Source organism: Myodes glareolus, chromosome 4, assembly GCF_982192425.1.
Source record: "Myodes glareolus chromosome 4, mMyoGla1.1, whole genome shotgun sequence".
Classification (NCBI taxonomy): domain Eukaryota; kingdom Metazoa; phylum Chordata; class Mammalia; order Rodentia; family Cricetidae; genus Myodes; species Myodes glareolus.
Window position 1 is genome coordinate 82404823 of NC_142029.1, and position 15649 is coordinate 82420471.

At 35.7% G+C, this 15649-nt stretch overlaps 1 protein-coding gene across 2 annotated transcripts in view; it reads right to left on the minus strand.

The window, feature by feature from the left end:
• Atm (ATM serine/threonine kinase) overlaps positions 1–15649 on the minus strand; it is a 105645-nt gene that overhangs the window by 41682 nt on the left and 48314 nt on the right. For both annotated transcript variants that reach the window (XM_087905668.1, XM_087905667.1), the window contains exons 30-38: positions 13418–13589; positions 12765–12929; positions 11751–11883; positions 10974–11069; positions 9510–9681; positions 6730–6871; positions 5262–5438; positions 4049–4226; positions 862–949 (exon numbers count right to left, since the gene is read on the minus strand). In XM_087905668.1, coding sequence (XP_087761794.1) covers positions 862–949; positions 4049–4226; positions 5262–5438; positions 6730–6871; positions 9510–9681; positions 10974–11069; positions 11751–11883; positions 12765–12929; positions 13418–13589 — 1323 coding nt within the window. The remainder of the gene's footprint in view (positions 1–861; positions 950–4048; positions 4227–5261; positions 5439–6729; positions 6872–9509; positions 9682–10973; positions 11070–11750; positions 11884–12764; positions 12930–13417; positions 13590–15649) is intronic.

A 15649-nucleotide genomic window follows, 5' to 3' on the forward strand; every position in this document is an offset into this window, starting at 1 on the left:
GTTATGAGTTGGCCCACCCTATCTATGATCTGGTGGCGCAGAGACCCAAAGCTGAAGGTCTCTACAACACAAGGCAACAGCAGGATAATCAAGAAAAGTCCTAGTGAGGGCCCAGCATTGATATTGTACCAGAAAACAGAGTCCCTGAAACAGACCAATGACTCTTTGCAATGAACACTTGCAGTAAAGATATATGAATAAAAGGACTTAGTATGTGACTCACTGTGCCACACTACAGCTTCCAGGAACAGACAATTTTTCCTTTTTTCTCTTAAATTTTTTTATTTGAGGGGGAAGGTTGCAAGGGCAGAGGGTGGCTACAAAGGAATGGAGAAATGAATGGGTTGGAGATGCATGATGTGAAAAACACAAAGAATAAAAAGAAAGTTAAAAAATAACAATAGAAATAAAGACACTATATTGCAAAGTAACTTACGTAAATCAATTCTGTCATATCACAAAAATTCATGGTAAGTATGGCACACAGCAACAAAAGCTTTACCTTATAACAAAGATGATAAAGGAGACATCTGACTCTAGGTACTCTAAGAACTATTAATGAGCAGCAGCAGTAGGTACTGAGAACAATCTGGGAAAATGATATACTTCTTTCTCACATCTTCACTAGAGCATGATTTAGCCACAGCAGTATGCCTGCTGGACAACTGGGACAAGAACCGACAGTTCCCCACACTTAACCTAAGTGTTGTGCTGCATACAGATTACTAAAATATAGACGTATCATACCCATTAATTTTAGCAGTCTGGAGTAATTGCAAATAAAACAATCAGGCTACAATGTAGCCAGAGGAAGGTATAGTGCTCAGTTCCCAACCTGAGAAACAACTGTTCCCATATTACCTCTTCTGCCTTCTCAAATAGTCGACAACAGCAAGCATTGTTCTTTGTGACTTTTTATCCAAACAGCATCGGAGAAAGTGCTCTGGCTCTAAAAGAAACAGAAATAGCTCTTCTGAATCTCAGAGTGATATAAAGTACTTTCCTGTCTGTGTCCTTCTCCTTCTACACTGATGGGTGGTTACCCAAAACAAAGATGCTTCTTAATAAATTTAAATTGATTTAATTTAGTGCCATTCCTTTTATTTCAAAAGAAACAATATGTATAGCATAAACAAGAACTGATGGTGCCAATTGTAATTTGTTTCTGAAGCAGTACCTACTAGTTTGAGATGTCTGAGATGTCTTATGTGCTGGGTGCTTAGTACATTCATAACCATGAACAAATCAAGACTGTTTCTGCACACAGAACTCATTGGTTAGCCTAGAGGCTCTTAATATGGTGTGACAAGAGGTGTGAGAGAAACGTTGAGATTGCTGTAGGAGTTATGTGAGAGTGACCTCACCTGGACTAAGAAAAGCTTGAAGGACAAAGTAACACCTGAAGCCAAAATACTGGTGAGTGGGGGAAGGAAAGGATGGAGTACCAGGAAAAGTGAGCAGAGTCCAATGGGGTGAGTGCAGCTCAGTTGGAAGGAGTGTTGTGTTAGCCTTCACGAAGCCCTGGGCTCGATCTCCAGCACTGTATAAACTGGGTGTCAGCACGTGCCTCTAATACCAGCACTTGAGAGGTAAAGGCAAGAGAATTAGAAGTTCAAAGTCCTCCACTGCTGTATGAGGAGAATTTGAGATGCTGTCTCAAAAAACTAAACACTAAAAAATGTGTACCTGATGGTTAGTAGTAAGTAGAGTTCAGAAGGTAGTGAGAGCATCTCAACTTTCTGAATCAGAGCTAGAAAGGATGATGGTGACTGAGGAGACAGAACTGGCAAGACTAGGTACGCAGATGGGTGAGAAGGGTTTCCATGTGGGCAGCAAAGCACCATTAATTTTTATTTACATAACTGAGTCTGAGATTCATGTGAGACATTCAAGTAAAAGTGTGGGACTTTCAGACACAGAAATAGATACAGCATTTAAGATTTATAGGAATCTACATTTATTGCCATTTCAATAATAGTTTTACATATGTAAAGTCCAAAATTTCATTTAAGTTAATAAAAATATTGGCTCTCTTTAGAGACAAAACCAGATAATTTTGCTATTAAGTGATCAGAGTATAAACATAAGTAGTAAAACTGTTTAAAAAGTACATAAGATAAACGTAAACTTCAAATTATTACTTATACCTATCGATCACTTATATTTTTCCCCCAATTAAACATAGGTGATATATTTTAGATAGCTAACAAAGTCTTGTCAAGAATTTTTATTTTAGGATTTTTTATATTATCTTGAATTATTTTTTAAAATAGACTTAATCACAATAGTTATTGTACATGTGGGCACTCAGGCAGGGAGCTCGTATGGAGGTCAGAAGAGAGAGAGCTTGCGCAGGCTGGTTCTCTCCTTCTACTGTGTGAATTTCTCAAGACTAAACTCAGGGCATCAGTTTTTGGTGGCAAAGACCCTTACCCATTAAAACCATCATATCACCCCATACTTCAGGATTTTTAATTCATCAATTCCCCCAAAATTTCATTAAGCATATTCCAGATCATTTTGATGAACAACTTCTAGTCTAATAAGATCAAAGGCGGGGCAACCATGTCTGTGTTGATATTTGTATGTTCTTTTGGACAGATTGTTACTTTTTAAAACTTTTAACTGAATTCATACATATTAATGAGATGCCATTTGATTTTTCACTATAAGTATGTATTCTATAATGTTTTAGTGAGGTTAAATCAGGAGCATATCTATCTCCTCAAAAATTTAAGTATAGCTGGTGGGAATGCAATCTGGTAAGCCCCTTTGGATGTCAGTGTGGCGATTTCTCAGAAAATTAGAAAACAACCTTCCTCAAGATCCAGTAGTACCACTTTTGGGTATATATCCAAAGAATGCTCAATCGTGCCACAAGGACATGTGCTCAACTATGTTCATAGCAGCTTTGTTTGTCATAGCCATAACCTGGAAACAACCTAGATGCCTCCCGACCAAAGAATAGATAAGGAAAATGTGGTACATTTAAACAATGGAGTGCTTCACAGCAGAAAAAAATAACAGCATGAATTTTGCAGGCAAATGGATGGAACTAGAAAACATCATTTGGGTGAGGTAACCCAGACACAGAAAGACAATTATCACATGTACTCATTCATAGGTGGTTTTTAAACATAAAGCAAAGAAAGCCAGCCTACAAATCACAATCCCAGAGAACATAGACAACAATGAGGACACCAAGATAGACTTACGTAGATCTAATCTACATGGGAAGTAGAAAAAGACAAGATCTCCAAGTAAATTGGGAGCATGGGAACCTTGGGCGAGGTTTGAAGGGGGAAGGGAGAGGCAGGGAGGGGAGCAGAGAAAAATGTAGCGCTCAATAAATATCAATAAAAGTATTGACAAAAAATAAATAGCAAATAAAAAATTAAGTATAATAAAAACATAGTAACTATTCTCCAGTGTTTTTTTAGAAAGGTTTTTAAAAATGTATGTGTAGGTATGTGCACATGAAGACAAGTGCCCATGGAGGAAAGAGGTCTCAGGTCCCCATGAAGCTGGAGTTACAGGTAAGTTACCCAATGTGGTGTTGAGAATCAAACTCAAGTTATGTACTTTCCAACACACCAAAAGGTTTTTTATATGCAATACATTATTATTATTAACTGTCACCCTACTTTGCAGCAGAATATCAGATCTTATGTACATATGAATCCAAATGTAGATATCTTGGACTGTATGATTATGGGCAATTTAATTTTTTTCTTTTTGGATAGTTTATTTTTTAAAAAAACTTATAGAACCTTTATTGTCTAAAAAAATACACCTGATTTGATGATAAAAAGTTTTTAAAAAGTAGTTGGCCCGAGGTCTAAAAATATAAAAATTCCATCATACCTCTAATGGTACCAAACATGTGGATAAGTTTACATGTTTTTATTCATTGCTAAAATGGGAGCTCTGTTGTTCACATCGACATTGCAAGCACAATGCCAGATGTACAGCATGCATAGTAAGCTACCCTGTTATTTACTGAAACATCTTTCTCTAAGGCTGAGAAGTTAACAACTGAACAGAATACCTGAATCTGAACTTGCAGGAGTTGCTGATCGGCTTGCCTGTGAGAAGTGTTTAAAACAGCTAGTGAAAAATCCTCGGATATGTGTAGACAGCAGAGTCCGCCAAGATTCATGTGTATCTTGGAGTAAGACATCATGGATCAAGTATGGCAACACAGTCTGGCAGAAGTCAGGTTTCACCTAGAACACAGTACACACCCACCCAACTGCTTAGAAAAACATAATTCACTTAGAATGTTTACCCCATTACTGACATATGAAAAATTTAAAAATACTACGTTGGTCTGCCATGAACTCAAGATAGTACTAAACACCAACCACCATCACCAGAATTGTGTATCAAGTGTGTTTAAAGAATAAATAAATAGTAACACCAAGTAAGGTATCTCAGGACTTGAGAGATGGTGATAGGAGGAACAGGAGTTTAGAGTCATCACTGGTTACACACGGAGACCCTATCTCAAAACAAAACACCAGCATTGACTCCTGCTCCTAATGCACTAGAGGCGCATACTCTCCCAGTGAGACACAGCCTTTGTCCCCAAACATTATTAGCTCTTTAAATTGGTTCACATACTAACTATTTGCTGAAATCAACTGTACCAGACCTTCCAATGTAAAACTCTACCACTGCCTAACTTTGTTCACTCAGATAGCATTGCTGAAGAATGTCAATTGACAGTAAAGAAAACAGGAGCTGACTTTCAGTAATACAAAAAATTAATAATCACCATTGTTTTACATGTCATTACTAATTTATTCTAGTACTTTATAGAATTTAACTAGTATGTTGTCATTGCAAAACTAAAGCGTGGCAAAGCAGTAGTGGCACATGTCCGTAATCCCAGCACATAGGAGGCAGAGGCAGGCAGATCTCAGTGAGTGTGAGGCCAGCCTGGTCTACAAAGCGAGTTTCAGGACAGTCAGAACAGTTACACAGAGAAATCCTGTCTCGAAAAACCAAAACCAACCAACCAACCAAACAAACAAACAAAAAAACTAAAGTCTGCCATGTAGTTCTGGCTAACCAAAGATACCTACTTCAATGGATTGATAGCCACTAAATGTGGATTACACTACAGGCAGATATACTCATCACTTAGTATTCTTTTCAAATATGCAAATCACAATCAAATACACAGAAATTAAATAGAATGGGAGAAGCAAAGAAGAACAAAACCACAGGCTCTAAATCAGATTAATTAATCCTCTTACCTCACACATTGGCTTTAATAACTGAAGAATTTCACTTTTTATGCCTCCACTGTCCAAAAAGGCACATGTCAGTGTCTTTATCCAAATGTCATGACTTTCACTTTGAGGAACCCACAGATTCACATCATCCAGGCCTTCTAAGATATCTTCTTTAACAAATCGGGGTACTTCTAAAAACTAGAAGCAGAAAATCATTTCCTTGTCAAATAAATATCCATGCACAGTCAAATCTGTTTCCAATAAAACTAAGTACACATAGACTACACCTGGGGCCCGCCATATGCGTCAGCAACTACAGGCACTTGCTATCAACCCTCACTGGCCTATGTCTGATCTCCAGAACCTACATGGTGTGATGAGAGAACTGACTCTGGCACACATTTACACGTATAAACACACAAAAGAGAAAATAAGTGCTTAATAAAAGGATTAAATCTGAATAGAATTATTTGCCTTTTAAAAGTTAAACAGATTAGACTAGGAATGGTGGTTCAGGCTGCAGTCTCAACTATTCAGGAGCTGAAGTAGCAGGATTTTAAGTTCAAAGCCTGCTTGGTATCTTAATGAAATCCTGTCTTAAAATAAAAGTAAAATAGAGTTGGGATATAGGTCAAGTACAAGGCCCTAAGATCCAAGCCCTGCTCCAAAAATAACTGAGAGAGAAGAGGGAGCGCACACGTGGGATGGGGGATTTAAACTAGGGGTGAAACAGTAACAATATCACTGGTGCAGGAGTGGAAACCTGAGCTCCACTGTTAGCCCGGCCACTCGCTGGCAGTGTATTATACAACTCACACTCTCTGCCTCATCAAATCTACCACAAAAACTGATTTCAAAATGTGATTTTTACATGTTAAAAATACTTTACCCTAAGCTATTTTGGTAACTTCATTAACAGTTCTTACTACTAATTTTACTAAGAGTCGAACTATGATACATTAAAATTACTACTTTAATGATGGGTATTTCCACTGAACTTAAGCAGGAAAAAAGCAACTGCATATTGCTCTCACTTTCTGACAAGAGGAATGCTTAGAGACAAAAGCTCTTAACATTATTGCGGACTGCTTTCAGCAGAATTGCTATGACATCAACATACAAGAAGGATGCTTACAGTCCTCTTATATTTATCCAAGTTGTGCTAGGCAGTAAATGCTTGTTGGCTGATCACAACATCTAAAATCATCCAGGATTGATGGTGCATGTGATCAAATGGTTAGCTACACCGGAAAAGAATTTCCCTCAGCACCAAATCAGCACTTCTCTAGGTTATCTATTTCAATGTTTCTATCCTGCCCTAGTGAAAAGTAACAAATTCCTTAAATTCAAAAATGTACAGTATGAATTTTTCTAGCAAACAGTGTATTAGTATATAACTATTTTAAGGAATTTGATATCTATAGTACAAAACAAATACAATCATTCTACAAATAATAGGTATTCAACAAACACTTGTTATTTAAGGGACCTTTTTCCTTGATGTTCTAAAAGGCTGTAGGTAGATCAGCATGGGATCTTCGGATGTCTTATAAGCCTCCCAGAAACTGTGTCCAGTCTTTGTAGCCAAAATGTTTTTCAGACAGGTAGCAGCAGCTGATCGAACTTTGACACTGAAAAACATCACAATTAATTTGTCAATCTGGAATGTTATGCAAATTCAACTGGAAATTTTTAAAACTAAAATTTAAAACATTAGAAACTTCCTATCTATAAAACTCTGTAACACTGAAGAAAAAAGCCAAAGATTTTTAAAATATTCCCTCAATAAACATGAGTTACCGATCACTTCAGCAGCAATTCTCTTCATTCTATACAATAATGACTATGTTACAATGATTATAATTTAAAAAATTCTTAAGGGGAACTACTTGGAAAAACAGTATCATAAATATGATGAATGAAAGATAATAAAATCCAAATTCACCTAAGGAAACATATTGACAGTATTTTCTCTAGTAATACAAATTATTTTTAAGGTGAGGTACAATGATATCTAACTCCAAATGATAAAATTATTGCAAAAATATATTTTGAAGGTACATACTCATTCTGACAAAGCAGCTAGTTGAAAATCATTAGCACTTAAAATTTCTAGAAAAAAAGTAAAATTCTTTCTTTTAAAACAAAAACACCCCAGGAGACAGAGGGCTACAACAGTCCTGAAAATATGGCAACTGACAAAAAAAAAAAAAAAAAGTAAAGGAAAAAAAGCTATCAGGCCCTGAAATTAGAATAATGACAAGTTAACAAAGAAGATTTAATTCTGTTCAGGTATGTTTTGCTAATTACCCAAGACCCAAGAGATGACCTAGAAACCTGGATTCATTCTTCCACATCCAATTCCTCATTAAATCCAACTGACTGTGTTAAAAACATATCCTGGTTCCATCCATGCCCCTCATGTTCATTATTGGTCTCTTAACTTATATGATAATTTTTCTCCTCTGTACTATAGCAATAATTTCATAACCAATTCCTGTTTAGTCACTGTATTGACAACTTGACACACCTATAGTTATCTGAGGGGTTGCCTTTATCAGACTGGTCTGTAGAGAAGTCTGGGGACATTTTCTCAATTAGTGGTTGATGTGGGAGGACTCAGGCCACTGAGGGTAGCGCCACCCCGGACAGGTGATTCTAACAGATATAAGAAATGTAACTGACCTAGAGGGCAAACTGATGTAGCATTCATTTATCCACGGGCTCTATTCAAGTTCCTGTCTTCTTCTTCTTTTTTTTTGGCTTTTCTGAGATGTGGGTTCCTCTGTGTGTAGCCCTAGCTGTGTTGGAATTGGCTCTGGTCATCTCTTAAAGGTATGTTTGTTGGCTTTATTCTTCTGCCTATCCTCTTATAATCTACCATGTTTCCATTACTGATTTAATGGACCTTTACTTTTTCTGTTATCGTGTTTTTGTTATATTAAACTTCTGGCATGGATCCTTTCCTAGCATTTTATTATATAAATTTTCATATATACAGTAACTGTGTAAATTTTTGTATTGACATTTCTTTCATTAACATTTTACTGCTATCCTTTTTTAAAATCGTGTTCCCTATCTTTCTACCATTGTTAATCCTCTGAACTGAGCCTCCCACAATGGTAATGATGGAGTGGACAAATAAACCAGTAAGTCAATGACTAAATAATGAGAGAGCTGGGAATATGGCTCAGTGATGCCTCGGATGTGTAAGGCCCTGGATTTAGTCCCCATTATTGCAAACAATTAATAATAACAGTATAATAAATAAGAAGTTAATAAATAATGAAAGGAAAGTAATCTGACAATCAACAAGCTAAAATACTGACTGTATCTTAAAATTTTGTTTTGAACAAGAAATAAAATAGTAATAGAAAAAAATTCTATTATTTCAAAGTTTTGGCGGTTAGAAAGCTTTTGCTCCATGGATTATTCTAAAAGATTCAAAATAAAGATTAGCCTGGAGGAACATAGCACCCTGGATTTAAAAATCACAAAATATATTACTCTTTACATCCCTGTATTTAAATTTGTAAGGGTGAAGCATGCTTGTAGCAGTCAGAAGACAACTTCCAGGACAAGGCTCTCTCCCTTTACCGTGACTTCTGGGGATCAAACTCAGGTTGTCAAGTTTGATGGCAGGTGCATTTTATCTGTAGAGCCATCCCACCAGCCTATACTCATGATTTCAATTGTCTGTGTGGAACCACCTAGCAGTTTACTCACTTATCCTTTGTGTAACTCAGTCTCACTAGATTTAAAACAGACCTTACTCTTCATCACTATTAAGTATCAGGAACAAAGGGTATTTGTTCACACAAATTAATAAAGAAACTTAATAAAAAACATACAAGATTTTTTTTAATGTAAGAACTTGAAAATCCAGAGTAAAGAAATGTCTTAGTGGTTAAGAGCACTCATTGCTCTTGTAGAGGACCTGGGTTAAATTCCCAGCATCCACATGGTGTTTCACAATCATTCAACTCCAGTCTAGGGTATCCAATACCCTCTTCTGAGCTCCGTGGGCATCAGGCATGCATGTACATACACACATACAGGCCAAACATTCATGCACATAAAGGAAATATAAAAAATTTTAAAAAGAGAAAGAGAGAAACAGAAAGAAAAGAAGGGAGGAAGGGAGGAGGGAAGAAGGAACCAAGGAAAACTTGCAAGGCAAAGTGGTAAGTGAAGCATTAGCATAATCTTCCTGAGAGCCAGATTTGGTTTGGGTTTCTGTAACAGAGTGCAAGGTGTGTAAGTACTCACCTATCTTCTACCAGTGCATTGTTCAGGGCGGTTAGCATTATCAAAGTCCACTGAAGGTCTTTATCTTCGGGTAACCCATGGGCTTTGGTATAAGATGTATCTTTATTATGCTGTACAGCTATAGTAGAGAAATCCAGAGGACCTATTTCTCCCAAACACCTTCCAACAGCCTCTACATACAGAAACTTAATTTTAGTACAGCCATAAGTAGACAGGTATACAACACTTCCAATTTAAAAAGTATTAACACCATTTTGTCATGCTTCAAAGATTTCAGTGTCTTCCAACATTAAAACACATCAGTGTTGTAATATATTTTTTCTCAGAGGTGATAGAAAATAAGTTAACAATTATAGTAACAGAATATTAAAAGCACAAGTATTAACATGGCTGACACTGTATAAAATATCAACCTTAAAACAGTAAAAAAAAGGAAATCCAGGGTGTCACACATATATTATTCATAAATTTTAAACATCTAATTCAGTGAAAATTTTTAAACACATATCATCATGCCATCTACACTCACAGGCAGCTTTGCTTCCTTTCCACTTTACACATTTCTCAGTTCTTTCCCTTGCTAGACATTCTGGTTAGAACTTCAATGTAGTGCCAAATTTTTACCAGTAAAGGTAAAAAAATACTTTTCTAATTCCTCTAATAGATTTCAGTCTATTACCACTAAGTGAGGTACAAAACAGAATCATTCTGTATCACACAAGAAAGCTACTTTGGGCTCCTGGAGCAAAGCAGCTTCACGCCCAGAAGCAGGACAATGAACAAAGATGTTAATTCTGGGGGCAGGGGAGATTCAAGGGTTCTGGTAAGGTTCAATTTCTGGATCTGAGTGGCAGATGCACAGGTATTCTTTGATTGTGTACAAATACTTTAAACTAGGTACATGTAGTCTGTATTCATGTCTATATGTAAGATACATTTCAATAAAAACCAAACTAAAAGTAAGTATGCTAGACAACAGGCTCCAGTGGGAAAGTGCACCAGCAGCTCTGACTCTCCACATTCTCAGTAGGCACCACTGCCATGCCAGCTTCCAGACAATCATGTGACTTTCCATTCCAAAACCACCAAATCTAAATACCTATACTCAAGGAAAAATCTAAATGGTAGTAAAAAGATGTGAGTTTAACCATCCTTCAGAAGCTTTGTTCCAATTTTCTATGTACAAAATAAACCAGTATATAAATACTATTAAGCCATATTTATAAAATATCTCAGAAGTTTACTAAGCAGAGATTTATGATATTCCTACATCTTTATAAGGTGTTTTAAAATTAACATTTATACACTATTAATGATTATTGCTAACTTTATCTTATAAGCATATCTAAGGAATATGAAAGGTGGGTATCTAAGGTTACCTGAATTAAATAGAAACATAACTTAGCAAACCACCAATAAATCAAACAAGCTTACACTTACTCTGACCATTCACTTAATCATTACCTAAAACTTCTCTTTCACCAGTCTGGTTCACTGCCATCTTGGATAGCTGCAACAAGCTGACAACCAGCTTCACCACAATGCCATCCTGTGGGTTATCTACAAATAGTTTAGAGAAAAGCACTCCAGTTTCCATAAGGACAGCACATACATTTTTTTTTTTAAAACACACATGCCCAAACTAGGACATATTAAGAGATCATAAATCATAAATGGATTTTAAAAATAGATAGAATTCTGAAATATCACCACATAAAAACGATTAGCAAAATTTACCAAGTAGACAGAGAAAGAGCTTAAACAAGCTAAACAGAAAAGTTAATACCTTACCAAAATCAAAAATGATGAAAAAATAAGAATCATTAAACACAAAACTAGCAAGGGCCTTGCTTAGTCTGTTACCACACAGAATTCAGAACTTAGACACACACTATACAGTGGCCTCTCTGCAATAATGTGAATACAAATGAGATGGTGGCAATCTGACCAAGAAGAATATACAAAAGAATATCTGAAGAAGAAACAGGAAGAAAAAAAATTCATGTTAAAATTAATACCCGGAAGCAGCTGTAGAAATGGCTCATCTGTTAAGAGCAATTGCTGCTCTTGCAGAGGATCCAGGTTCAGTTCTCAGCACCAATATGACAGCTCACAACCATCTTTTAACTCAAATTCCAGAAGAATCCAACACCTTCTTCTAGTCTACATAGGCACTGAATTTATGTGGTGCACATATACAGATGCAAGCAAAACACCCATTCACATAAAAATAAACAGTACCCTGAGATGCTCTCATAAGATCTAGTATCTGATCTTTATGTTGTTCCAGTTGTCTTCGAAGGTCCTTCAATCCTTCAAGCCTGGTCAGTGGAAGTGGATTGTAAGCACTCACGGAAAGGAAATGGTTAATTTCCTAAAAGACAAAATCAACTTAGTATTAGTTGAGTATGTAACTGGCTAAGTGTAAAAAAAAATAAAATAAAATAAGAAAAATTAATAAGCAGTGTCTAAAGACACTGAAATATAAAACAATACGTTCCTTCCACCACTTTAGTTCTGACAATGTTTTAAGGTAAATAAGAGTCTCTTATCTACACTAGATATCAAAACAAGAGACTCTAAGACTACAACAGCAAGCAGTTCAATTTCTATTTATTTACTGGTATAACTTGAATTTTCTATCTGAATGCATTAAATGTTTTCAGGTTGATAGTCTAATACGATGATTTTAAATTATAACATTTAAAAGGAAAATACAGACATAACTAAAATTTATAAAATATTAACATGTTAAATATCATCACTAATATAAGCATTATTAACCCTCAAAGAAACAGGTAGCAATTTTCAAATATTAATGAACCATAGGACCTTATGTGTGCTAAAATTAATAATATTTTGTGCCATATTCTTTGAATATTCAAATTCATCTTTGCCAGAAGCTTTGATATCTAGACATTAAATGCAATGCAAGAACATGCATAGAGATCTGTTTTGAGGGGCTGAAGAGAACATCCAGCAGCTCAGAACTATCTATAACTTTGGAAATAGGGGAATCGGAAAACTTCTCTTGATTTCCTTGAGTACATGTACATATAAGGCATACACACAGACATACAAATTTAGAATATATATGTATATTTTAAAATATTTAGATTTTAAGAAGGTAAATCTCACGTATTACTTTTACTACAACAGAAAGTACTCTGTCTTTATCAACAGAGCATTAAAGGTTTAAAAAGATACTACTGCCTATATTCTATAATACAAAATTATAAATAAAACTTTTATTACCTCTAAGAGCGAAAAGGGTCCTCCACTATATTTGATTTTCTGCTGAGTAAGTCGCAAATTCTTAAAAACAACATGATCAGGAAAAGGATCCAAAAGTTTAATTGTGACAAAGAGGTTTTCATTGTCCTTATTATCTATCACCAAGTACTTCAACAGGTTCAATACCTAAATAACAGACAAAGGGGAGGTATTAATTATATTCAGAGAGTTAAATCCCATTAATTATATTCAGAGAGTTAAACAAACAAACCTCTGCTAACCTAGAAATGCTCTAATGGTATGTGTGGTACCCAGCTATTGGTGTGTATGGCTTCAAAAACTAAAATACGTACAGTACTACACACAGTGGGCCTAACAAATACAGGGCTAACTGAACATTTTATATGGGATCTCACAGTCCATAACTGTGGGAACTGCTAGTTCTGCTTTGGACTACTACACTTCAGTGTAATAGACAAAACTAACAGATTTATTAGATCAAAATTACCAATGGATAGGTAACTGATTTCAAAGATTAATTTACTAATAATCTCTTCTCCACCATTTATCAAAAGAACATTCCCATTAAAACCACACCAGACAAACTAAAGGCATTCAATTCCTAAGAGTTCATTTATCTCAAATACCCATCTGTAGATCAACTGGTAAATTACCTGTTCTTGAACCTCCGGATAATCCACAAGTGGTATAAGTGTGCCAACAATGACATGAAGATGGTTTTCTAGGGCATCCTTACAGTGAGTTACAGCTGTGTGGCAAACTCGACTTAACAGATTACAACAAAGGGAAAAGCTATGCTTTGATACATCTGTGAAATGAGAAGGCCTAATAGGAAAAAAATTAACAAAAAATAACAAGGTCTAAGAAACTACTCTGAAATAATACTCAAATCATTTTTATTCAATGTGTCTAATTCTGACATGGTTTGACAACGTCACTTTTATATTTAATACTTCAATGTTTACAATTCAAAAAAAAGCATGTCAGGAAGATACACAATATGCAATCCTATTAAAACTATTGGAAAACAAGAAAACTGCAAAACTCATTCAAATAAGAGATCCAGGAATCACTGCAAGCCAGCAAGCACTGAAGGACAGAACTAGCAGTCATTTTTGTAAACGAAAGTCTTTATTCTTTCTCTCATGTGCTCCCTATCCCCAGTACTTCTGACAGTGCTCCTGATAATCAAGTAACCTCTGGAAACCCAAAAGAAGGCAAAGAAAGCCAGGCTTCATTGAATACTTACAGCAAGAAAACCACTTGACAAGAGCTGGTCTTCAGTAAAAATAAAAATAAGAAGGAAGGGAGGGAGGAAAGGAAGGTAGGAGGAAAGAAAAGAGAAGAAAACGAATAAAGGACAAACAAGGCCGGGGTGACGGCTCAGCGGATGAGAGTGCTTACCCTGAGAGCAAGCGGGCCTGAGTTCTAAGTCTAAGCACCTATACAACGAGCAGGCATGGTTGTTCATATATCCATACTACAGGACTGTGAGCGAGAGCTTGCTGGCTAGCCAGATGCGCTGAAATGGCCTGGTTCTCACTGAGTGAGAGACACTTCTAAAGCTAGAGGAAGACATGGTATGTCCCACTCTGGTCTCCATATGCATACCCAGATATCCAACATGCATGGAGCAGCATTCAGAGTCAAATCTTAGGGAAAATCTGATTTCAACACTTAACCTCATTATGTACTGAAGTGGTCAGATTTTATTAACAAAATTGCAAACCCTAGAAAGAAATAAAGCATGAAGTATTAAGAGGAAGAAAATCGAAACATTTCCTGAAGAACTTCAGACACTGGAGTTACAAAAGAAAGAACTCAATTTTAAAATTTAATTAAAAGTTGAGAATAGAATGAAGGTTACCAAAGAACAGAGAGTGGGGATATGGAAGGATGGGAAAGAGATCTGTGGGTACTAAATCACAGATGGGGAATGAGACATTCTGGTGTGCTACAGAAGAGGATAACTGCAGGTAACTGTATAGATCAAAAAGCTACAAGAAAAGATTTTGAATGCTTTCGTCCTAACAAAAAGATGAATGTTTTTTAATTCCATTCTTTGAAGATATAAAAAAATGACAAACCTCTGGAGCTATTAAAAAAAAAAAAAGGATATGGCCAACTGAACTTACGAGAGACTAACTATCCAGAGAATATATGCCTGCAGCTCTTGTTATTTGAAAGGTCAAGAAAAGAGAATTGTTGGGCCTAGATGTTTGAAGGCAATTCAGTAAAGCCCTACCACTTTAAAACAATAATAGCCAATAATAAGGAAAGAAAAACTAACTTAAATAGCTAATTTGAACAAGTCAATAACAAGTAATGAAACTAAATAAAAAGTCATGCAACAACAACAAAGTCCAATCATCACTAAATTGATACTGGTTTTTCTCAATTATTCAAAAATCAAAGACAATTTCTACTAATTCATTCCACTAGAACAGAATTATCCTGACACCCAAACCACACAAGTACATAATAACAACAAAAAACTTCAGGCCAATATTCTTGATAAGCATAGATATAAAAAACCTCCCATAAAGTACTAGCAAATCAAATCCAAGATCACACGGAAAAGATTGTACAAGATTAGGTAGGGTGCATCCCAGAGATGCCAGGATGTTCAACATATACAAATCAATAAACGTGCTAAACCATACATCAACAGAATTAAGAGTAAAATCTATGACTATCTTAAACAACCAAAAAAAAAAAAAAAAAGGAAAGAAAAGGAATTTGAATAAATTTAACATCCCTCCATATGGGGGGAAAAATCTGAACTAAACAGTTATTTTAGGAATATACCTCAATAAAATAAGTCCAGAGTTAATACAATAGAGAGAGAAAAGCTGAATAGTTTCTCTATCATTTTTAAAAAGACA